Consider the following 25,169-nt stretch of genomic DNA (forward strand, 5'->3'; position numbering starts at 1 on the left):
TTATCACTCAATTTTTTTTTCTGTATTTCTAGAATTCGTCGAGTTTAGTACTTATCTCTTATAAAGCAGTCAGAAGTCACGCTCACAAACTTTCTCACTTTTTTTTTTCACAATTAGTTTTTCTTATTTATTTTCGTAGTTTCTTCCTTTTAACCAAATGAGTTTGTTTACTCAAATCCTTTCGATATAAGGTCCTTCCTTTCGGTTTACCTTTTTTCAACGACTTTAAAATAATATCGATACTCTATTTGCAGTCCACTAAAGCGCCGTAGGATTTCACTCAGAATTCGGAACCAACTAGAATATCTTTACTCACTCAAAACATATAAATTTTATCGACTGGAATTTCACTTTATATTATTAAATGTTCTTAATTAACAGAATATTTGGAAAACTTATATATGTCTTATTCTTTTGCTTTATACAGTACTCTCGATGTCAAACAAAACTATATTGTAGTCCGGGATTCTGTAATAATTCGAAGCAACACGTAATGTGTAAATTTCAGGTAGGACTTAAGTTAATCGACTTACTAAATATCATATTCAAATGCCTAAGGGTAAAGCCTACCTTTGGGATTTGGGCAACGTGACGTCCGATGCTGATTAGTTGGCAAAGCTAATGTGAATGAGCGTAAACAATGTCGATTTTATTATCACCATATCAACTGATGGACACACTAGCATATTTCAGGGCTAGCAAAGGAAACAAAATTAATATCCCTCGTTTATATCCTGTGAAAAGAGATGAAATTAAAATTTCCACTTGCCAAAGCACATAGGGATCAGGAGAAGTTTACCCCCTATTATTATTACACATTTATATATTAGTTGGATATACTCGTATATTGTCATACGCGCGCCAATGCTCGGAGAGTTGATAAAGCTGTGGGAGAAGATAAAACTATTTAAAAAAAAATGTCTCCTGCTCATGCTATTGGTCTTAGGTAGGTATTTTGTACTCACTAGCACCTCCCTGTGTCACTCTCGATTTCGTCTGTTTAACTGGTGTAGGGTCTAACAACACCGCCTTTTCCGGTGTGCCGTCCATTGCCTTAACATTGCCCTAACCCGCTGAGCTATGTCAGTTACTCTGTTTCTTCTATGAATCTCCTCTTTTTTGTTTTGATCTCTTAAAGATAATAGGAGCCAATCTCTCTCCTTGCCCGTTGAGTGCCGAGCTTTCTTATCAGGTCCATAGCAAGCGACCATGATTCGGAGTCATTAGATATCACTGACAAAAATAACTGTTCTTCAGGCATTGAGGAATATTAGGAAGAGAATTACTAAAATTACCTATTCTAGCGACTATTTTTCTAAAAATAAAGGTTCCTAATATTTACGTAGGTTAAGGTTTTCAGTTTAATAGGTAATAATAAATAATGAATAATTTTCTTAATAATTCTTAGATTTTTAGTCTCACTGCAGAGCCTCATTCATCATAGTTAAGAGGTCATCATAGTACTTAAGGAAATTAGCCTTGTCACACTTTATTATAAATTTCTCATGTAACAACTTAAAGACATTTAATCTAGATATAAACTAAAATGACTTTAAGATAAATCCCTTATGTAGTCTGCCGGACCTGCAAGCAACTGTATAAATTACGAGAAACTATTGAGTACCGAAAAAGAAAAACAAAATGTTTTGGACAGAATCAATAGTAGAAGAAATAAAGTTTCTTCGGGTGAGATACGTTCGTTGCCCCCGGCGGAGAATATGCTGAAATTGGTAAAAAAAAAAATATTTTCAATACGGAATTACCCAAAGTTTTAATTATGTTTGTTTACCCTTGCCTAATCATCAGAAGGGCGGAAAAATTTTGATAGGCCTTTCAGACGCAGGTAGCTGATGCGGTGATGGGGGTTACATTATTTCCCAGAAATCAACTAGAGCGTAGAAGTCTTTACCAAGGACTGTCGGTAAGGACTCGCAAACTTCCTGTCACTTCCACACGCGTAACGACGGACGGACAATTTCCAATCCCAGGGCGGATTCACGCGCTATCCATACATACATGCCAATTGCCAGGGTCCCGGTCCCGGTGTCAATCTGCATTGTAGCAGCGTGGACCCTAAAAGCTCAATCCCTTAAACGGGCCACTGGCCAGAACTATAAAACGCGCCACCGGCATATATTGTGTAGTTTTCTTAGATTTTATATGGACATGGTGTGCACACGGTTGTAGCCGCGTGCTGGTGGCCGCCACACGCTATAAATTGGCGCTGTTGACCTCACTAAAGAAAAAATGCCTGTGGTTGTTGCAATGTTCTGTGGTTGAGGCCAGTGGGGCCGTGTGCGGGGGCTAAAAGAGGGAGAGTAGCCTGTGAGGCTGTGTCCATCACTGGTTTACTAAACAGAGGGTGATGATAATGATTAAAAAAATAACAGGAATGGAGTGAAGACTTAGAAATAATAGCGCAGCGGTGGGCGGACCAATGTTCTAACAATATCTCAGTTGTAACAGAATGGTGTCATGACTTGGGTAAGTGTCTCTTAACAAACTCTATAGCGTAGAAAAATATATAAATTACCTAATTTTAACCCTGTCAGTTAAGGTAAGGATCTCCTGGAAATCCTCTTTACTTACCTACTTGACATTTTTGATTTGTTGCAACAAAAATAAATCCGTCAACCCTTTTGGTGATATTAAACTGGAGCGGGCTTATTTTATACCTTAGTTTTATAAAAGAAAAGCTTTTCGCCTTAGCTTTGTCTAATAAATAATGAGAAAATGCTATGAAAGAGAAATATAGTTAACGGCGTAGGAAGAGGAGGTTATTAGGAAAGAAAGAGTAAGTAGGTATAATCAATGTTCAAAAACTAAAATTGGATTAAGGGAATCTATTGTTAACCATATCGAAAGTAACCCGTTCACGCACGATTTGGATTTCTGGATGAACTAAGAAAGCTTGATTACTCGTCCTCCTATAATAATGGACGTGAAATGTCAGTTTAAATAATTAATTGTTGTACCTGCTATCTGTTCTGTTTTTCGATAACTTGATCTTCCGTGAGGAGAGAATCCAGTGCCTCACATTTTAAGATCTCCAAAAATAGTGATTTCCTTGGTTACTCAGTGTTTTCAGAACAGCAATTCTGATAAAACGATCTCCTTATTTAATTTATGTAGGTACCCTAGTGATTAGACTACTGTATATGCATTTCACACTAGTAGACTTGTTTGAGTCAGATCTGCTTAACTACTTGCTTACTTAGCTTACTAGTGTATAGTAGTGTAGTAATGAACAAGCCAAGAACAATGCCCGAGCACTTTTGTTAGTATACACAGAAAACTTGTTAGGAATCAGTACAAACAAAAATTTTTAATTGTGAATTTTTTATGTAGACGCTTTAACAAAAAATTGACTTTAAGTGGTCTGACGCTGCAATTTAACTTAAAGTAAAGGATAATCTAATAGATTTGTAATGTTAATTTCTATTTCACTGCCACCTACTAACCTGCTCTTCGGGGTAAATTAGTTAAAAACCCCAATATACTGATGAACTTTTAGCCCGACTCGGATAATTCAGTACCCTTAGTACTAGTTTTCTCGCTCGCAATCGAGGAGTTGTTTTTGAAATTCAAACTTTACACCGTCAAACTAAAATAGACCTCATTAATATCATTCTCTTTGAGCCGCAAATTTCGTACTTCTGATTTTTATTTTAGACATAATATTCTACCAAAAACCCTAACCGAAGAGTTGGGCATTAAAACTATACCAATAAGGTCCCATTTTATTCTGATGTTAAGGTATTTCTATACTCGAAAACGACTGCTCGATTAAGAACGAGAAAATCTTGTCTAAGGGTGCATGTATCAATATTGTATAAGCCTAATTGTAATAAATTATGAAATGCACAGAAAGCACGTCCGTGGGTCACAACATAGGTGCTATCTATGGAGACGCACCAGGACTTACAGCTCCTACACTTGTGGATTTGTGGTACATGGAATTATTAAACATGAATGCCTCTTATCTGTCTCGATACAAACCGTAAGTTACGTTGCTTGTTGATACAGACTTATATGGAAAGGTATACAAGGTTGAGTCTTTTATCCCCAGTAGTTCTATTGTCGAGTTCTGCTATGCCATTTGTGCTTTTTTCCATCACAATAAAAAGTATACCCTTGAATCCCAGAAATGCTATGCCTGTGACTTTGTTGACCGAAGCAATAAAAATAATTTCCTAAATAGACTGAACCTGACCGAAGGATAGTGTATTCACTAGCTTGACGTAGCCAGTTTGTTTTGGCCTATCTCGATCGGATATTTTCTTACATTATAAAGCACCTACCTATATAGTGGTCAACAGGTGGGCCTACGTATAAACATGAGCAAGACGAAAATTGGAGCTCTGCACTAAAAATTGTGGACGAGTACTAATAGATCGTTCGATCTAGGAGAGGACACAAGATCCAGTTAGGTAGATCCAATTTCGAGAACGAGGTGAACTGCCAAATCCAACTCGTCAAGTTTCCCAAACGCTGCTCGTTTGGGAAACTTGATGACATATTTTTGTCAAAAATCCCTTATTGCCTGAAGACCAAAGTCTTCAAACAATATGTGTAGGGCGTACATCAAATAGGCCAAACCGCAATTTATGAAACATTTATAATAATTAGGTATTTATACAACGGGTTCCCCGGGCGTTTAGTAAAAAGCCAATGAGTGGGACATGCCATGGTGGATCTTAGCTTTCGCCACATAAATAAAAGAAAACTAAAGTTATTTTTTACTAAAAAAATAATTTAATCTGGCAAAATAAAAGGCTTCGTTGGAGATTCTTAATTATTGCTGCTACAAATTAGAGTCTTAATTGGTCAACATTCACAATTTTGTTCACTTGAAATTTTTAATTAAATGTTTCTGAATAAATTGCCTTCTTCTTTTGTTTTCAGTTTTGTTTTCGTTCTGTAATTGGTGACTCGCAAACAGACTAGCCTAGGGCATTTGTGTTTTTACGGTTCCAAACCTCAACAGAACATTTGTAGAATAAATTGTTGTGAATTTCATAAGTTCAAGTTTGCAATCACACTGAAGTCCACGGTCACTCTTATTGCTGTAAGAATTTCAAGTTTGTGTTGTGTGAAGAATTGTGTTTTCACACTCAAAGTTCTATTCACTGACTGCCATAAAAACCAGAATGATATGTGGCACAAAGATAGAAAAATCGTTAATTATCCATTCTTGAAGAATAAGTTTAGGTTATTAAAAAATTTGAGGCGTGGCATTGAATTAACTTGACACACATTTTATTTTAAACAAATTAAAATGTTATTAGAGAGTAAGTAGGTGATCTAAGATAATAATTATATGTTTGAATGTTTTGTTTTTATTATTATTGAATTTTTGGTTATTGTTGTATTATTATTGTTTTTATTATTCTTAATTTTATATAGCTTATTTTTATGTTTTCATTTTTATTTTTTGTAATTATTAATTATTGTTAAATTATTTTGATAGCCCTTGGGAGACGAATTGGGCAACTGTAATGTCTTCACTAAATAAATAAATAAATAATTGTTTACACGCTTTATATTGGCTTCACCTGTATGTTTGTTTGTATGTTTGTGACCGACTTCTTTGGACTTGATTTTGACCCTCTTTAAACTGTCTGATTTCGTTCAAACTTTCTAGATATATCGAGGACCGATGACAACACACTAATTTGATAAGATTATTCCAATTTTCTATTTGAAAAATAAGATTTTTGTTAATTTATATGATTTTCATCTATAGTCGTTAAGGCAGGAATTATGTTTATTTTAAATTCTTTTGTAAATAAAGTAAACAGGTTGAAATTAGTTTGGTTTTTTATACCGTGTTTTTTTAGTTTGAACTTTTAATTTTATTCTTTAGATCGTCAATGTCTTCTGTGCAGCACTACGACTATTTTACTCAGTTAATATGGGCTGAATCTTCGCAGGTTGGTTGCGGAGGTGTTAAATATAAGGTAATCCATAAAATTTATGATTCTGTCCTCTAGATTTGAAAATCCCCGCCCGCACAGTGGCGGGCCTACACTCTAGATACTTCTTTCCTATTATGTAGGTGGCCTTTGCCCGTCAGTGGGACATTAAAACACTGAAGATGATGGTGATATTATGATGATAGTATATATATATACATAAAAGTTGTATCTTCTTTATTTTAGTCCACGTCACGCTAAGTTGAAAGTCGCCATTTATAAATGGATATTCTTAGCGTATCTACTAACTACTTATATACCTACCACTAAAGTTATTTTTTATTTGAGTTATTTTAGCCTATCATAAATTTCTTAAATTCTCTTATCATAAATCAGTGTTATCTGCAGCTCCTGGGTAGAGGAGTCTCATAGAGTATATATCTTTAGCTCACGTTTTCTAGCATATTTTCCATCCAATTAAGGAGTAGGGGAAAATAGGTATGCTAGAATATCTTTAGGTAACTTGTGACAAAATTGTGAGTTGGTGATTTCTGTAGTAAGTATATAAATATTTTGCTTACGAGTCAAACAAGAGCCAGGTTTCGACTCTTTAAAAGTAACGTCCAGATTTTATGAAATTTAACGACAATTACTATTTGGTAAGGACCGACTGATGCAAAATTCCCCTCCAAACCGAAAAAGTCGGTCACCCATCCCGTCAACTTAGTCAAAGTTGCTTACCCAAAACAATCGACTAATACTATGTGCCGTGAAAAGGCCACATGCCATTCTTTGCGGTCCTTAGTAATAGAAACGGAAAGTATTAAGTTATATTTTTAGTAAGTATTTTTTAGGTAAACCGGTAACGGGATCCTCAGACAGTCTTTGGTGGCTATGAACGTTTAAGTGATTGAAGGGTAACTCTCAAGGGAAATTTTTCATGTTTCAAATGATAAAGAAATCAAGCTCCAATTGAATGTCAAATGACGCATCCGCAAACCACTGAGGTGTCTTCAGTCAACGCTACCGTTTCTGCCGTAACTTTATGTTATAAAGCTAAAGTTTTTGTGTATGATAGCGTCTGTACCTACCAGTCTGATTCGTATAACTATTTTAGTTTGTTGAGAAACTTTTCATACTGAAGCATCACACTTCAGCTCGTAGTAGAACCATTTAGAACGAATTAGAATGAACGACGGGTTAATGACCGACAATTCATTCCAAAGAATTTCAATTCCATGATAATATGCAGAGGTTGTATTTATCTATGTATATATATAAAAGAGAAACTGTATGTTCCGTATAGGCTCCGAAACGGCTGGACCGATTTCAATGAAACTTTCAGGGAATCTCCGGATTGACCTGGCGAGTAATCCTGTATAGTTTGGTGACGATCGGAGCACTCCTATTTTTGAACTGTCAAACTGTCAAATACAGCTTTTATTTACATGGGTGTAGATAATGATCTTTACCCGCTCGAGAAGAGAATAGAAGAGAATGAATACAGAGAGAAATAAATGCTTTAATATATTATGAGACTTAAATTATAAATTTAATGGTGTAAGTTTATTGTTTAAATAAAATAAAGCAAAATCTAGCCTACGCTACGCTAGTATCCTATAAATACAACCTCTGCAAATTATCTTCGTCGGCGAAGACGAGGTCCCTGATTTATAACATCATCTGGACGTGGGGGTCTGAAGGTGTAGAACCTTAATACACGGTCACGGGGGTGTTCGGTCCATAGCCTAGTACAAATCCCACTGTCCATACGTCACCCTAGGTCCAAGTCTCACAGGTGGGGATAGACCCCTCAGAATTAACGTCTTCCCTTTTTTCAAAATGTCATTGAGCCCTGACCAGCCCAGACGGGCCTGGGCTAAATTTCTGAAGAACTTCGCGCTCGACCCCACTCTCCGGAGATGCTTTAATAACCAGCTATTTAATAGTCCATCCGAAACTATGAAACCCTAATGGAGGCTGGACCTATAGAGCAACGTTAGGTACCTTCAAATGCTTAGAGAAAAAAATACTATTATTACTGTCGTATTTCTAAAATACGATGTTTTTCAGGAATTAAACATGGAATCATATGAGCACCGCAACATGACGATTTATAAATTAATATGTAACTTTGCACCGAGTGGTAACATTATAGGACAAGCTGTTTACACTGAGGGTATACCTTGCTCCCGATGTCCTCATTCGGGTCATTGCGATTCAGAATACAAATATTTATGCAGTAAGTAGCAGTAGCAGTAATAATTACTTACTTATATAGGTATAAGTACTTTTAGATATATTTTAATAGCCTGTTAAAGCCTACTGGGACCAAAAATATTTTAGTTTCTAGAGTTTTAGAACTTATAATTGAGAATTAAAAAAACTATATTACGTATTTCTACTAAGATGTTACATAACGTTCCTAGTGTGAACTGGTTTGAAAGTGGTTACTGAGTGTATTTGAAATATATAAGTAACTAATTAACTTAATTATTTTGTAATTGTCAGTGTGTAAGAAGTACTTATACTTGTTCATTGTAAATGTAAAATTATACAGATTACTTTTATTTATTTAAGCTTCATTATCGCAAAAAGCCGAAACTGAACTTAATGATGAGTTCCATTCAACTGAAGAATATATAATAAACGACATAGCTAATACTACTGAAGTCCAGAAAACTATAGTTAATGAACATACAAAATTAAATGACAAAAATATTGTAACACAAGCTGTGATCAACGATGAAGATACTAGTTTTGATTTCTTATCTCATTTATTTGATATAACATCGACACATCCATCGAATTTGAACCAAACTACGCTTTCATGCAAGAATATCATGGCAGTTGACGAGTTTATAGAGTTGTTGAAAAACAAGTTAAACAATGATCAATCATTAAAGGATATATTATTATCATCTACGAAAGCGTTGACGCCAAATCCTAGTTTGACCGACAGAACTGTGGCTGCCATTGTTAATCAACTTTATAGCAAAAAAGAAACGACTACAGTTAGTAAATCAACATACGAAGAGAATATAAACTCAACTCTACTTGCTGAGTTAGTAGAGGCTGTTATCTTCAGACACAGTGGTATGTAAAAAAATCAAATGTAGGTTTTATAATACAATGTATACTTATCTAGTCGAATTACTGAAAATCCGAAATTAATTTTCAGATACATTTTCGAGTACGGAAGATATAAGTCTACAATCGCAAACTTCTCCAAATGTTAATTTTTTTCCCCAGAATGAAAATAACCCCATTAAAATACAAGCCGAGCTTGGTGAAATCCAGGCTAACACTGATTTTACTGGTCATTATTTTTTCCCAGAAGAAGACGAAAAAATAGAACCCGAAACCACTGTAATTTATGATGATTTAGAGAGCTTACGTATTTCAGAAGTATCTTTAGAAATAGATGACTTAAAAAAAAATAGAGAAACAAAAGACTTTTTGGAAGAAATTCTTGAATCGGACTTTATGACTGAAAGTGTGATGGGGGATCAGCTAGTTCTTAATAATCGAAACGGTAAACTTATGGTTTGATAAATTAACGATGTGTTAATAATACAGTGTAATCTTTAAATTAGTTTCAGTGATCTATGTTACCAAAGCGGAGGAAAATCCCGAAAATTATAATTCGAGGAAGAATGCATATTATAATAAAGATAAATTGAAAAGGCTTAAAAGAACATTACCAAACGAAGGAGGAGGTATTTTTATAAAATACAGCTTTTTTAACAAATCGTGTTAAAAAAGCTTGCAGCTGATTTACGGGACCTACGTTTAAATGAAAAATTTCACTGTAGTTCTCAACACAATAAATTCTACTGATAATTTATATATTTTTTATTATTATTTGATTTTACATAGTTATACATGGTTTGTTATATTTTAATTACTGTATGCAAAAAAACGTACAGCTATAAACTTTTCTCAAAGTATTTTAAAACCAGTGTTAAAAATAAGAATAAGTAACAAAAACTTAGTTTTTTAACATCATTACAAAGGCATTTATCATGAGAATATGCACTTTTTGCAATTTTCCACATTTCAATTATTTTTTTTACTACATTATAGTACAAATCGCCGTAAGACAATAAATTTGTTTCATGCGTAATAAGTTTCTCAGTTTCCCTTTTTCGATTAATAAGGCTTATGATTGACAAATTACGAATATTATCTTGTCTTTTAGTTCTGATATTTCTAATGTAGCAAATGGAATTGTTTAAAGATTCATTCAAGAACGATTTGTTTTGTTTTGAAGTTTTATTTTGATTACCTTGAACTGAGTTGACGTTGGAACGTTTATTAAGAGAACGACGTTCACAATAGTCTTCATCATCGCCGGGTTCTGGTTCAGGACTTGTTGTTTCAATAGGTAATGTTGCCATTTTATTTCTGTTCATATAATCACGAGTACACGTAGAAGTGCGTGTACATCCTTCAACGTAACCAGGAGGGGTGCGAGAACCACCGACCGCATTACCACCACCTCCTGGAATAATACTGCCTGCACTATCAGTTAATGACGCAGCAGTCCAAGTACATGTTAGTTTACGGGTGCAGTGCTTTATACGGATATATGGCGTATTAAAAGAATACTCCGGTGTAACTTTTGTTGATGGACTCGTAGTAGTTTCACTTGCAGTTTGTGCTAGAGTATTAGATTCTCTTAGTATTTGTTTTTCGTCATAATAACGCCGACCACCTGAATCCTCTGCATTCAGTTTTCTGAGATGCATAAGTTCGTCAAATGATAAATATTTTTCCGTAATGCGCTTACCACTGTTACTTCTTTCTTTGTAAGTCAAAGTTATGGGTTCGGTTTTCATAGTAGTTTTGATTCGTTTGAGTGTTCTTTTATTTTGAAGATTTTTTTTATTAGATAGTGTGGTATATCTCATGGATTTTAAATGTGGTTGATTACTGTTTACGTACTCATCCATCTGCCAAAACGGCTTAAAGTTTTTTTCTTCATCAGCGACTCTTCTTTTTCGTTCACTAAAAAAATTCTACATTAGAAATTATACGCAGCATCTTTAAAATAAATTGATTAGTCATAATTTACCTGCCTATAATGTCGCTTCAGTTGCTTTCGTCTGTCTAAGCTTTTCAGAGGTTGTCTAATTGGTGGCCAAGGATTACTATCTGGAAGAAAACTACGTGTTCTATGAAGGTCTTTTAAAACCGATCTGCTTGCACTCTGCTGAGCAATATACGGAAATATATCATAATATTGTAAATCACTTTGCTTATCAAAAACTTTGTCATATTCACCCTTACGAGCTCTAAGCATGTTTGAACAGTGTTTGGTAGCACAATTTGCATTTACACAATCACAATTAGGATTGTGTGCACATCGATTAGGGTGCATTTGGTACGCAGAAAATAAGTTACATGCGCAAAATTCCTGTGAACTTGGAAGCAACGTAGTCCGAGACTCCTGCTCTTCACATTTCTGTTTTATCATCATGCAATCATTCTTCTTATGACAATTGCTCTTAGAGCGTCTTGTACATTTGTATGGTACAAATTCTGATGATGCGTAGTTAGTTCCTTTCATATCTGACTTACGGGTGCATTGTTTTGCGACATTATGTTTCCTGTAATCTTGTTGCATGTATAAATTAACAACTGTAGATTGTGTGTAGTCGTATTTTCGTGAATTATGATTTATAGTTTCAGGGTATAAATAATCATGTTGGATTCTGTGATCGTGACCATGATAAACTCTTGAATGGCCCTTATCACGCTTTTGTAAATAATCTCCGTAAAAATGTGTAGAGTTTTTTAGTTGCTGACTATTCCAGATCTTTTCATTTTCGTAGCTCCGTTTAACAGCATCTGTAATTATTTGCTATTAATTGTTTATTCATTTTAAAGATTAAATCTCTTATCAAAATTTCACCCACAAAGCTGCTTTGGTTTAGTTTATTAGCCGAGCACTTAACAGAAGACAATGTATTCACTTAGATTAAACTTGTGAAGAAATTTTTAACCCAAATCTTCGGATTTATCAGTTAAATCAATCTTGTTGTCTTGAAAAGATAACAATGTAGCCGCAAAAATGTAATTTTAAGCTAACTTGTTATTTTGCTTATAATCGTATAATTCAAGATTTGAAGTTTTGTTTATAATGACAAGAATAGCGCTAACCATAAGAATTATTTCCATAGTATAGTGCTTGCATCGCATTTGATTGATGACTACTTATTTCTTTTAAGCCTTCGCTCATTTGGTTTAAATTATTATTTAAAGGGTCGATATCTTGCGTTGATGAGTCATTATTAAACAAATTTAAAATCCTAAGCAGGCTAGTGGACGTTGGATAAGTAGATTGTAATGCTCCTGAAAGTAAATACGGGATTGTCAAATCTTTATCTTCCATTTGCAACCTGTCTCTATTACTAATCCGTCTCACGGAAGATAGAAGGTAAAAATAGACAACATTGTGCAATGTGTTCTCGCACATTCGTTTGTATTTTTACAGTTTCCACATTAGTTTTTTCCATCCGCCATACACTTTCATTTGCTATTCACATCAAGACGAGTCCATAAAACTGTAGTGAGCTTTTTTATAGCACCCGTGTTTTATAGATTTTACATTCTTTCTTGGGTTTAAGACGCCTTTAGGTAGCTACAAGGATACATCTTTATTAATCAACAGTAACAACACATACATACACATTACATAAATACACTGGATTAGTTTTTGAAGTATAACTTATTTAGGCGCGACTAGGGAGTAACTTAAATTTTTTTCTTCTGTGTAGTTTCCGCTATTTAAAAATAATAATTTGGATTGGTCGCAAGTATGTGTCATATACTCGATGCTTTTTGACTCATACGCGAGCTAGTGGCAAAAATCATAATCAATTAGGATTATTTATTTCCAATATTTTTAAACGGATCAATTGTGAATAGCAAAGTAAATAAAAATTCCACAGTTTAAAAAAAAATTGCAAAGTTTTTTGAAAATCCCTATATTATACTTGTTTATTTATTACTATTTTAATAAAGAAAATTATTAATAAATTTTCTGACGATTGCGACATTCTATAATATTCAATGGCAAGGTTATATTGACATGTGCTGATCTAACCTTCAATTTTCTACTCTCAATTATTTTGAAATGAATTTAAAATACTATGTAAAATGAAATAGTGAATATTAAATGAAATGGCGGAGTCCCAGGGACATTTTACTCTTTCATCAATAAATAATAATAAAAGTTTTACTTCAGTCTCGCGTAAAGGTTACACGCACACACATTTCTTCTAACTCGCGCTACATATTATTTGATGTTTAATTAGCTTTCAGTATTTAATTTAATAATGTTTGAAGTAAGTACGGGAGCAGAATGTTCTCATTACGATTATATTTATCCTGATTTCTTATATAAGCCCGTTGTGTGCTGGGATTCGGACTCGAATCCTAATCGATCTCGATCGATCATTCTTTGCACGTTATGTGTGTTTTAAGCAATTAAAATATAACTTGCTTCGACGGTGAAGGAAAACATCGTGAGGAAACCTGCATGCCTGAGTTCTCCATAATGTTCTCAAAGGTGTGCGGAGTTCACCAATCCGCACTGGGCCAGCGTGGTGGACTACGGACTCAACGCCTTCTCATTGTGAGAGGAGACGCGTGCCCTGTAGCGAATGATGATGATGATTTCTGTTTAAAAAATCGTAATATTATTGAATGATTCGTTGTTGTAAGGAGACAACGGCCAAGGGCTTTTTGAGGTAGACTGGTTGTTGATATTTTAAAGGATATATGAATGTGCTCAGGAAATTATTTACTTAGTTCTACTTTTTCCGGGCTAGACTTTTAACCATTTTGAACAAAAACAAACATCCCGATTCCCGATGCCATGGATACCTTTTCAAATCGCACATACGAGGTTGGTAGTTCAACTAACAAGAGGAAAGAGACATTCATGGCAAGTGTCTATCTTCTGCGGCTACTTATGCACTTCTTCATTCTTCTATATAAGTCGTGAGGGTATCTCGCAAAAACTCTAAAATGGCTGGACCAAATTGTCTCTCTTGGAGTGATTTAAAAAAAGATTACTAGGAAAACAATGAAAAATATCTTTGGTATGGCAAGTACCACTTAGGATTATTTTCAAAAGATGGTGTAGACAAGGTGGTACGAAAAAAAAATACAGGTCATTTAATAGAGTTGAAAAAAAAGAATATAGGTATGCAAGGTCGAAGAGCAGCACTACCTTTTTGCTTGAATGGATGACTACATAATCCAGGAAAAAATGAGTCTGGTTCCATTCCAATACTACACTGAGTAGCGGCGTATCCGATAGTATAAACAGGTTTTCTGTGTACATTGCCTTTCGGTGCAAAATTGCAAACAAGTCTGTGGACTGCAACAGGTTTTGCATTTTTGATCTGGAATTATGGACAAGCATTTGACTTATTTACACAGATATCACCGACAATAACAATACATAATTTTGATGATAATGATTGCATTATCATCATCCTAGTTTCACCATAATGTCATCCAATTACCAGCCCACTGCAGGGCTAGGGTCTCCTCGCACAATGACCACTCCTCGCACGATTAAGGACGTAGTCCACCACGCTGCGCGGTCTCGGTGCGGATTGGTGAATTCACACGTCTTTGAGAACATTATGGAGAACATTCAGGCATGCAGGATCGCGAGATTTACGCCTGTCTCAAACCTGTTAATACGTAATCACCGCGTGGGACTTCTACGAGTGATTTACTGGTTACCTTTACGTACAAGTCTGACTTGTAAGAAGAAGTTGGTGGCTTGCTTAGGTACTTAAATAATTTAAACACCTAATGTGAAATAGTCTCTACGATTCAATTTAACGCAATCAAATTTCACTTGCTTTAAAAGTGAATGAAAACATCGTGAGGAAGCCTGTATGCCTGATAGTGCTCCATAATGTTTTAAAAGGCGTGGGAAGTCTACCAATCCATATTTGTCCAGCGTGGTAGCTACAGCCTTAGCCCCTCAGTCTGAAAGGAGACCCGTGCCTTGTAGTAGCCCTTTAATGGTTTGATACAATGATTCAGATTACTAAAATTCAATAGGCACCTAAAGCCTAGCCTAATATTTAGCTATTCTGTGGTCTGTAATCCATTAGGATGGCGTATCAAATCTCATTACTATGAAAATGCGTCATTCACCTTGAACTATACAGTGTGGTTCTGTGGAAATAGACCGAATTGATTGTTTTTTCTTGAAATATTATGACATATTCACAACGAAACCATAGTATAAAATATTTAAGTTTGCAATTTCTATGTTTTGTTCACCTTAGTATGATAAAAAATTAGGAAAAACCTCTTTCTTTTTGACTCTACGCCAAATACATAGAAAAATCTATTTGGCGTAGAGTCAAAAATACAAAAGTACGGGAATTGCCACTTCAGATCGGTCATCGGGTCATTTAGAATCTAATATAGAATTTTCCTATTAACGAATAGAAACGTTAATCTTATCAAGGGTATTGTTAAGATAACCTGTTTACAATAAAATACGGAAACTTTTAAAATTTTGTGTGTCATATATTGTATTTTTTGTTGACTAGTGTGTTATTTATTATTATTTATTATATTTCAGAATATAATTTTTGATTGCCTGAAAACTACTTTTGCGAATCCAACTTTCTGAACGAAATCTCTGTTAAGTAAAAAATATACCCATACTTACTAAAAACCTCGCCTTGCCACAACCAACTTTGTCCGTGTCAGCCCAAATTAATTGCGTAAAGTAATTAGCCTTGTGGTCTCGAGACCTAGAAAATAAATAAATAAATAATTAACGATAGCACATTTTATCACATAAAATTAGGTTACGATTATTCGATAAATGCCCTAACTACTTAGATACTCATATTAATGTGTGTGTAATATTTTTACTGGTTGTAAAATGCAACATTTCCTGTATATTCCATGGACTCCATAAACCAAATTTCAACAAAGCTTCGAACATTAAGCTTTTCGTAACGAACTGATGAACCTTCTATTGTTGCGATGCTTTGTCCCACTTCTGAATGGTCTGAAATAATTAAAAATATTGTTATGATAAAACGTGTGTTTCTTAGAATAGGCAGGGCAGTCGATATCTGGCATATTTTTGACCACCCACTAAAAGCTTTGAAGCAACCACTCACGTCAAGGCATTTAAAAGTTGCAGACTACTGTTATGTTCAATAAACCGCACGCAAGTTCACTTGAGGGCGGCCAAAGTTTAATAGACTACTGTACGCTTTTTATATAGGAGAGATTCATGAGCTTTGACTTTTCTTTTGCGTTCTGGTGGTAAAGATTAGCGTCCAAACAATTAAGGGTATCTAGTAAATTTTAATTTTTCTTACCCAAATCACGGCATTTGTCCTTCCTGTCAGGTTTTAAAGATATGTCGCATTGGTCAACCCAACGCTGGGCAAATATAGCGAGCTCTTCCGACCACACCTTTTAAAATAATACATGATTTTGGTATAACGCGTTGTTTGAATGTGTACGTTTACATGGGCTAATTTACGTAAAAAAACTTATAAGTACCTATTATAAATTGATTTTGGGATATTCAAAATGAATATAATATTTAAATACCTATTTTCCGTATTAAAATAGATAAAGTATAGTGTAGGTTGCTATTCTAGGTTTTATTTAATAGACTGGATTTTTACTTTCTGTTGTAATTCAGAACCTACAATTTTTTTCATGTTAGCCGCTTCGGGAAGGAATCTTGATTTTCCATTTGCAATAAAGTTTCTACGCTCGTTAATTTTCTCAAGAATATCATTAATATCAGTTTTGGTAAGCAAGGCATTCTTGTCATATCCCATACACTGTGGACTTGGGCCGGACACCTGCAAAATTAAAGTCAACTATTTTAAAGTTAATTAATTTATTACTAACTAGGTAGGTACTGTTTGTTTTTCAAAAATACAGCCGAAACTTATGGTTTCTATAAAATCTTATTACATTAAGTCTGTTTTCAAAATGCAAGCTATAGGCATTGCAAAATCTGTTAATCTGGGAATGATTCTAGGTTGTTTTTCCGGGATTTATCCTATGGATGCAGTGGGGAAACAAATGAACGATAAAAATAGCACACGTTTTTAATTTATGAATTAATGTTAATTTTTCATTTATGAGTGGATGTGAGGAATAGCGACCGACAAGTGGCGGTATAACCACTTCGAATTGGTAAACGTACCTTGTATTTGCAAAGTGTATGTTCTGGACATATGTTACAATATTCAGATGAACATGCGAATATATCTGAAAAATATAGCACTAGAACGAGAATTTTTATCTTTATCATAATAAATTGCAATAAAAATAGATGACTTAACAATGACAATCACAAAAATAAACCACTGCATGGCCCATTCGATCAACTTCCATCTGACGCACAATCAACGCAAAGGCTAATGAAAATGGACAAAATAGTAAATAGTGGTTATGTTATATATTTTTTGCATTATACTGTCTACTTCTTTATATCATGCTTTGGAAGTCAATTGTTTAGGCTTGTATAATAAAAATGAAGTTATAAATGAAAATGAAATGAATTCAAATTTTAACGGTATTAACACAAGTGCAATAATTTAAAATTAATTACTTATGCTTTAATAAATATATAACTTAGTTTATTCTATTTTAGATTCCCCAATTGTAACGGAAAGTGGATCTGTGATGTCGAAACATAAGTCACTATTTTATATTATTCAAAATACAAGTGAAGCACCAAATTTAAAGTCCAATATTTTTGACAAAATGTTGTCTAACGAAATGTTATCTATAAAGCAGCAGATTTACGAAAAGAGTGAAACCAACCTCTCACCAGTATACATTACTTTTAAAAACAGTATAGCTACACCAACGCTGGAGTTGAAACAGCTATGGCCTTTAGAACAATTTAATACTCAGCCAGAGACTAAACACGAAAACGAAGATATCAACAAAAAAACACAATTGTATACTGATAATGATAGCAGTAAATTAAACAATAGCTTAAAAAGCAAAGTTCTGGGAGTAAGAAGTTTTTCTGAGCTTCCTGTTAAGCATTTAGAAACCTCAAATAATAATCAATATGCTCAACGTCAGTGTTCTTGTATGAATACGAATTCCCATACAACATGCAGCTTTCGATGCTCCGAACATAGAAAGAAAACGTGTACTCAAATCAAAAACTTTGTTACTGAATATCCTCAATGTACAAAAAACATAATACCATTTTCTTACTATCCATACTATGTGTATTCAACATTGTTTTTGGGAGTTACAACAGATTCTTCAGTAATTTATTATCATCCTGCTGTAATTAACGAACTAAAACTACCAAAGCACAAATATTCGAAAATTAGAAAACCGTCTGTTGATAATTTATATAAAGAAGAAAATGACTATAAAGAACAAAATGATTATCAATATGAAAATGAATATTTGGAAAACGAAAGTTCAGACGGAGAGAATCATGAGAAAACGAGCTACTCCAATCAGAAATATGAGAAAACTAAAACTGACAGACCACATAAAGGTAAAACGATACATTTTATAAATTATAAAGAGGGTAATTCTATTTCAGAGGCAGATAAAGTAAGGGACAGTTATTTACATGTTGTAGATAAAGATAAATTCATAGCAGACGTGGTGGAAGATTTGAAAGTGTACTATAGTGATGCGGTTATAAAAGATTGCTACTGTTCACTATCATCTTTTACGTTCAGAACTGAAAGCTTCATTGTTTTTATACCAATGTTAATAATAATATGTGCCTATAATATAATTGTCATCTAATGCTTTTAATTTTAAACTAAAAACATTATGTTCTCGTATTTTGGTATATAAAAAATGAGATAAAATTGTATCAACATAAGTTATTTTAACGAGGAAGTTTTTACGAATACTATTGCTTGACATGTACGTTTTGATAAGGGTTTAGTCCACTATAACACGGAGATATTTCCAACATGGCTGTTATTGCGTACTTTATGTAATACGTTTGTATATATATTAACATACCAAACATTTACATAAATGGTTGTTTAAAATTTAATATTTTCGTTTACTTACTGGAAATTACCCGAAGCAGTTTCTGACTCATTATTAGATACAATTAAAAGTTATTTTGATAACCTCCCTGGCGCAGCGATGGGCAATGTGTTCAATTTCCGGTATGGGGAATTTATAATTTCTGAATTTTCTCTTTGAGTTTTCGGCTGTGGCTAGTTACCAGTCTACTTACAAAGATGTTCCGCTAAGCGATTTTGCGTTTCGGTACGATGTCGATTAAGGGTTTTTATATAACTGCCAAATTCCCCAAAACAGGTTGGCCCGGCACTTACTTAGTCGCATCATCACTTACCAGGCGTGATTACAGTTAATGGTTAACTTGAAGTAAAAGAAAAGAAAAGGAAGTACAGTACATCAATTAAATAATTATCATTAAAATCATTATTGGCGTTATTCATGAAGTGTGCTTTGGACTTAAAAACGTAAGTTACAATAGCCAAAGCTTACCTAGGTATACACCGATTCATTTTCGAAGAGTGAAACTGAGGCAACGCTGATAAAATATAAACGAGACGTCTCAAACACTCAAATAGGTACCTTGAGAACGGTTTTATATTTTCTTCGAAACTGACTTCATATAGATGAAGGAACGAAATAGCTTCGGGGCTTATGAAAAAAAAACCCATTGTTATCTTCATTATTATGACAGGAATAGATTATCTAACGCTTATATACACATACCTCAATTTAATGTAAATTAGAATTATCTTCTGGCAGCAGTAACTGTACCTTTTTACTACACAGGTAATTATTTTTTTATTTAGACAGGTACGTATACAAAATTTATTGGTTAATCATTGAAATAAGTATGATTGAGTATTTATTATCTATAGTGAAGCGTTGTTTTTTTGATTAATGTAAAAAAAAATATTTTGTTCACACGTGCTTGGGTAAAAAAAAAGCATACTTCTAATAGATGTATTCCCATTCTAATTATTACTTTCTCTTCGTCTAAGATCTATCAGCAGTGTTTATCCATAGCTTGATAATATATGATAATCAAAATGATGATATCCATTAACAACGAAATCGAAGGAAAATTACGCTCCGATTCATTAATCGTATCACTTTTCATTCGGCTGCCTTGTGGCTCATTAGCAGGCACTTATAAGGCAATTAAATTAAAACTGTTTACTCATTTGGGGACAGAAAGCTCAAGGCTTGCCTCGACCAAATATGTGCTAAACGGCTTCGTTTATATAAATTATACTTGCCATCACTAATCTAAGAAACACATCAAAATAAAGAAACACTGATGTGCCGCCTGAGAAGCCATATTTTTTTTTTATTCCACTACAATTCGACCTTGATTACAATCTCACCTGTGGTAAAGTGATGATGCAGTCTAGCCGGCTAATCTGCAGTTATATTAAACTCATTTCTCTACTTGGGTTCTACACGACATCTTACCATAATCGCTTAGCGGCACCTCTTTGTTTGTAACTAGCCACGGCCGAATCCGAAGCGCGGTATATTTAGTAAATATTTACGATTTCACATTGGTATCACATGGAGTGGAGAACTTCACAGAAAGAACTTTACAGAAAAAAGGAATGATAATTTATAAAATGAACACTTCATTTCCTCTTGTCCGTCTGTCCCGTTTTTTTCTTAGGGAAATATGTATGGATCCCTCTTGCTATGGGGAGGCGAAGAGATTTGCTGTGTCGGACTCCTACGGGCTTAACCTTCGCCTAACGACGAAGTCACGGGACGCTTTTTGACCACATCCGTCAGCGGTTTTCCACTGAAGGGACCCCGCTACGTGCTCAGTTGCGCAAGACAGAGGCGTGTTGCATGCCGTGTGAAGTCGCAGAGTAGCTGCATTCACCAGGCTAAAGACCTGAGGCTAAAGACGTGAAGTTTCTTCAACATACCTTTGTCCAGCAGTTTACATCCTTCAATAAAATGTTGTCATCAACATCGCCATTATCAACCCATTACCGGCCCACTACAAAGCAATTTTAGGCCGTAGACTACCGCGCTGGCCAAGTGCAGATTGGTAGACTTCACACTCTTCACTCTTCTTCTCGTACTTTATCAGGCTTAAGTCCGAACAACACTGACTACAGTACTCCATGCAGTACTGTAGTCACTTGTGGGGTGGCTCTGCCAATACCAGCTTGAAGCTTTAGATTCGGTGGATCGTCGCGCCAGGAGAAATATAGGCGACAAATCGATAACACAGGCGAAACTACATAGTCTCCAGCACCGACGCAATGTTGACTGTTTATCGGTTTTTTACCGGATATACTTTGGTGAGTGTGCTCAGGAAGTTCTCCTTCCCCGTTCTACCACAGAACAGCGAGACACAGTGAGCGGTGGCATCCTTATGTGGTTGATATTCCATCAACACGCACAAAACGTTCCACGTTTCTGATACGTGCCTCTAAGTTGTGGAACACCCTCCCGGCAACTGTGTTTCCTGCCCCGTATAATTTGGGTGCCTTCAAGGAATAGAGTGAATAGGCTTCTTCTAGGCAGGCGCGCTCCAACCTAGATGTCATCATTAAGCTTTCTAACGGTCATGAATGTCGTCAAGAGCTGGCCTATCGTTAATTATAAAAAAAAAATTATGGAGAACTCTCAGGCATGCAGGTTTCCTCACGATGTTTTCCTTCGCCGTGTAAAGCAAGTGATATTAAGATTGCTTAAATTAAAAATTAAAAAAGGTTTTAATAATTAATAACATGATGCCAAACTCGCTCCGTAGTAACTACGAATATTTATATCAATACTTCGTAGCAACTTCGTAGACAATACATTGTCGTATAAGGTATCAGTACTTTTACAGAGTTACCCAGGCCTTTCACTATGTCCATAGTTATAAGGGCTTAAATTATGCAACTCTTATAAACCCATAAGTTGGTAACTGTTATTGTTTCCAGCTAATAAAACATTAGCATATTGAATTAAATCATTTTGAACTAGAAGCATGCTTTCAAACAACTACTAAAGATACATATTCAACAATATTATTCATTCAACAAATATTATAATGATAGAATAATAACCAAAAATCTATTTGATAACACACTGCGTAACTTGTCTGTCATTTCATGCTTATTTCTACCTCTAGGCACATTGTTGCAATGCTGTGTTCCTGTGTGAAGGTCGTGGGTACTGATGTTGTTACAGTAACATGAGGCTTCTCATCTATTTAGTTTCTCAGATTGATGGGCACAGGGCAACACTTTGCATGATGTGCTCCTTTGATGCCCTACAAAATGTTTCTGCGTTTTTAGGCGATGGTTTTCAACTCACCATCACTCGACTGTAGGTCATCAATTGATCTGCTTTGTATCCGCAACAGCGTGACCAAGCTGCGCGGAACATTCACGTTGCTGGGATTAGCACAGCGGTTCGCTACACTGATATAGGGTAAAAACGGACTCTCATCAGGAGGGCTACTTTTATTTATTTATACTCTTTATTTGCACACACATAAAAATACAGAAGAAGAATACAAAAGGTCTTATCGCTTTGTAGCGATCTCAGGATCAACCTTAGGATAAGGAAAACAAAAAGGATAACATACTGCAGGTTGTAAAAAAAAACACATACTAATAACTACATACTAATATACGTGAAATGTATGGGGTAAGTAGTAATACATACTAATATTTCTGTTGCCGCTCTAAGAACAAATACTAAAAAACAGAATAAAATAAATATTTAAGAGGGCTCCCATACGACAAACGTGAATTTTTTGCTAGAAATTGATAACGGCAACAAATAGACGCTTGGTATATTCAGAATATTCAGCTACCATACGACAAACGTAATATTTTAGCCGTTTTTGTAGATACGACACCATTGTGCACCATCGTGCGCGATTCCGACTCGCTATTCGCCTGTTTTTAATGTCTGAAAAGAGTTTATTGGACTAAAAATAGTTCACATTTTCTTAAACGAATGTATAATAAACATAAATTTAACTAGGTTTATTTTACATCTGACATTTTTTTATTTAGTCTGTCCAATATCAACTAAACATTAGTTTTAAATAGTCCGTAGTCTACCACGCCGGCCAAGTGCGGATTTGACACGCCGTTGAGAACATTATGAAGACTCACAGGCACGCAGGTTTCGTCACGATCTTTTTCAGCACCGTTTAAAGAAGTGTTATTAGAATTGCTTAAATAAAAAATGCACATAACTCCGAAAATTCACTGGTGCGTGCCGGGGCTCGAACAAGGTATTCACGAACGGAAAGCCGATGCCTTACCCACTAGGCTATCACCGCTTCTTTAATTAATTTGGTCAGCTGCTTGCACATGTCTAAATGCAGAAATAATTGTTTTTGTCAATTTTCTTACCGGTGTAGCAAACTTCAGTTTTTATTTAATATCGGCTGTATCTTCTTCTTTGCACTGGGCCATATCCCGCACGTAGTTGCTTCCCTTGTTGTACGTCTAACTTCTCCGCTGATGTTGCTTGCTACTCCAGCCAGCCTATCTCTTTCCAGAAGCTTACAAAGCCGCCCAGGTAGCCAAGGCCTCCTGGAAAAGTGTCTGACGATCCTTGGTGGATCTAGGGTGGAAAGAAGAATTAAAAGAAGATCGGCTGTTTGTCGATTTTGTTCAAGCCCTTACTTATCTACACGCGCATGTGTGTACGCGCGCCCTGCCATTCGATTATTAAAAATAAGAAACTGCACGCCGTGTGCCTTGCATATTTGTTAGCTGTTTTCGCCGTAAATATAAATAAATATACTAAAACAATACACACAACGCAATCTAGCCCCAAAGTAAGCGTAGCTTGTTTTATAGGTAAGTTCTAAGATAGCGTGGTAGATTATCAAAAATTACGAGTTCTTGTAGATATATTGATTTGCGCCCGCCAGTAATCCTAATCGAGGAACGGAACTCTAATAGTTGCCAACTTTATAGCCTATTGCCAGCAAAGTCTTGAGAGATATACAGATCCGCAGTACTCCTAGCAGTACTTTACACTTCTTACTACTTACTACTCACTCATTAATAAAAACGTTAATCCATTTGAAAGTGAAGTCATAATATGATACTTAAAATCTGATCTCTTATCGGATATCTATACTTATAATAAAAATGTAACTGGAAGATTTCTGTACATTTAATATATTTTGAAAATTTTGATCGGGGGATGCTTTATAAACGATACTGAGTCCAAAACAGATCTTTATTTAATTTTTGTCTGTCTGTCGGTCTGTCACGTGAAATCTACTGTACGTATTTAAATAAAATTTGGTATAGTGGTAGCTGATATTCCGGGTCAACACATAGGCTACTTTTTATTCCGATAAACAATAAGCTTCTCCCGGGAAATGAGATGATATTTTTTATCAATTTTACTTCATAGCTCCGTTAAATTTGAACCGATTTATTGCGATCAAGCATGTGTTGTGTAATTAAAATGAAGATCTGATAAATATTGTCGGAGATAAAGGACATAAATCTTCACAGATAACAGCGAGTCGCAAGGCATATGGGACAACGATCGAATGCATGCGTACCATCTTACTTATTTTATAAATGCGAAAGTTTGTGAGTATGGAGGTATGGATGGATGGATGGATGTATGTATGTATGGATTGATGGACAGTAATCATTATTACTTAAAAAAAAGTCTGGGAGGCTAAATGTCTAACTGTTAAGGCACATTACCCGCTTTATGTTATAATTTGTCAATCAAAACACGGGTACAATCTTAAGATTTTGACGTTTCTATCAGATCTTTATCCAAATAAATAGTTTTATAGTTAAAATTCATTATGTAACTCCAAATTTCTCTTTAAATTATTCAAATTGGACATATCGTTTAGAAGTTACGACGGGTATAGAAATGTTTAAAAATATTTTAATTATATTTGATGCAGACGAAGTTGCGCGAGTCAGCTAGTATATAATATATTGAGTTTGTTTATTCATGTAATATTTGGTTTTTAAATGATAATTTTACTTAATTTGGTGGCTTCCCCGCATAGTTGCAGGCTTACCAAACTTTGGCCCTTAACCAAAACCCTTGCGCGCCGTGTCTGAGTTCTAAGCCGAAAATGTGAGTCTGTAACCGACCGCGCGGTGATCGCACGTCTTGCTCGTTTTCCGAATTTTCTGGAAAACTTCCGAAGTTTCTAAGAACAAAAAATATTCAAGTACTATACAGAGTGTTAAGTGATAATGA

The 25,169-nt window shown here is 34.9% G+C and overlaps 4 protein-coding genes across 4 annotated transcripts; 2 read left to right on the forward strand and 2 right to left on the reverse strand.

The window, feature by feature from the left end:
- Positions 1–336: 336 nt before the first annotated feature.
- On the forward strand, positions 337–9,579 carry LOC120626348 (cell wall protein PRY3-like). The gene is made up of 8 exons (XM_039893844.1): positions 337–508; positions 1,575–1,730; positions 2,391–2,484; positions 3,868–4,000; positions 5,867–5,960; positions 7,989–8,157; positions 8,496–9,011; positions 9,097–9,579. Exons 1-8 carry the CDS (start codon positions 365–367, stop codon positions 9,465–9,467), a joined length of 1,677 nt encoding a protein of 558 aa, XP_039749778.1. The 5' UTR covers positions 337–364; the 3' UTR covers positions 9,468–9,579.
- Positions 9,580–9,886: 307 nt separating this feature from the next.
- LOC120626321 lies at positions 9,887–12,268 on the reverse strand (the record flags this gene model as incomplete). Its single annotated transcript, XM_039893801.1, has 4 exons — positions 12,081–12,268; positions 11,322–11,768; positions 10,997–11,072; positions 9,887–10,925 (listed from the first exon to the last, which is right to left on the reverse strand). Coding segments are annotated over exons 1-4 (1,641 nt in total), but the record flags the coding sequence as incomplete, so codon positions are not given.
- A 1,830-nt stretch (positions 12,269–14,098) lies between these two features.
- Positions 14,099–17,289, reverse strand: LOC120626480 (venom allergen 5-like). Its single transcript, XM_039894008.1, has 6 exons — positions 17,146–17,289; positions 16,637–16,795; positions 16,298–16,394; positions 15,840–15,978; positions 15,631–15,715; positions 14,099–14,332 (listed from the first exon to the last, which is right to left on the reverse strand). Exons 1-6 carry the CDS (start codon positions 17,251–17,253, stop codon positions 14,099–14,101), a joined length of 822 nt encoding a protein of 273 aa, XP_039749942.1. The 5' UTR covers positions 17,254–17,289.
- Positions 17,290–17,371: 82 nt separating this feature from the next.
- LOC120626481 lies at positions 17,372–19,318 on the forward strand. Its single transcript, XM_039894009.1, has 4 exons — positions 17,372–17,460; positions 17,596–18,471; positions 18,520–18,705; positions 19,263–19,318. The coding sequence occupies exons 1-4, from the start codon at positions 17,394–17,396 to the stop codon at positions 19,316–19,318; spliced, it is 1,185 nt and encodes a 394-aa protein (XP_039749943.1). The 5' UTR covers positions 17,372–17,393.
- Positions 19,319–25,169: the final 5,851 nt, after the last annotated feature.

This window comes from Pararge aegeria, chromosome 9, assembly GCF_905163445.1.
Source record: "Pararge aegeria chromosome 9, ilParAegt1.1, whole genome shotgun sequence".
Taxonomy (NCBI): Eukaryota; Metazoa; Arthropoda; class Insecta; order Lepidoptera; family Nymphalidae; genus Pararge; species Pararge aegeria.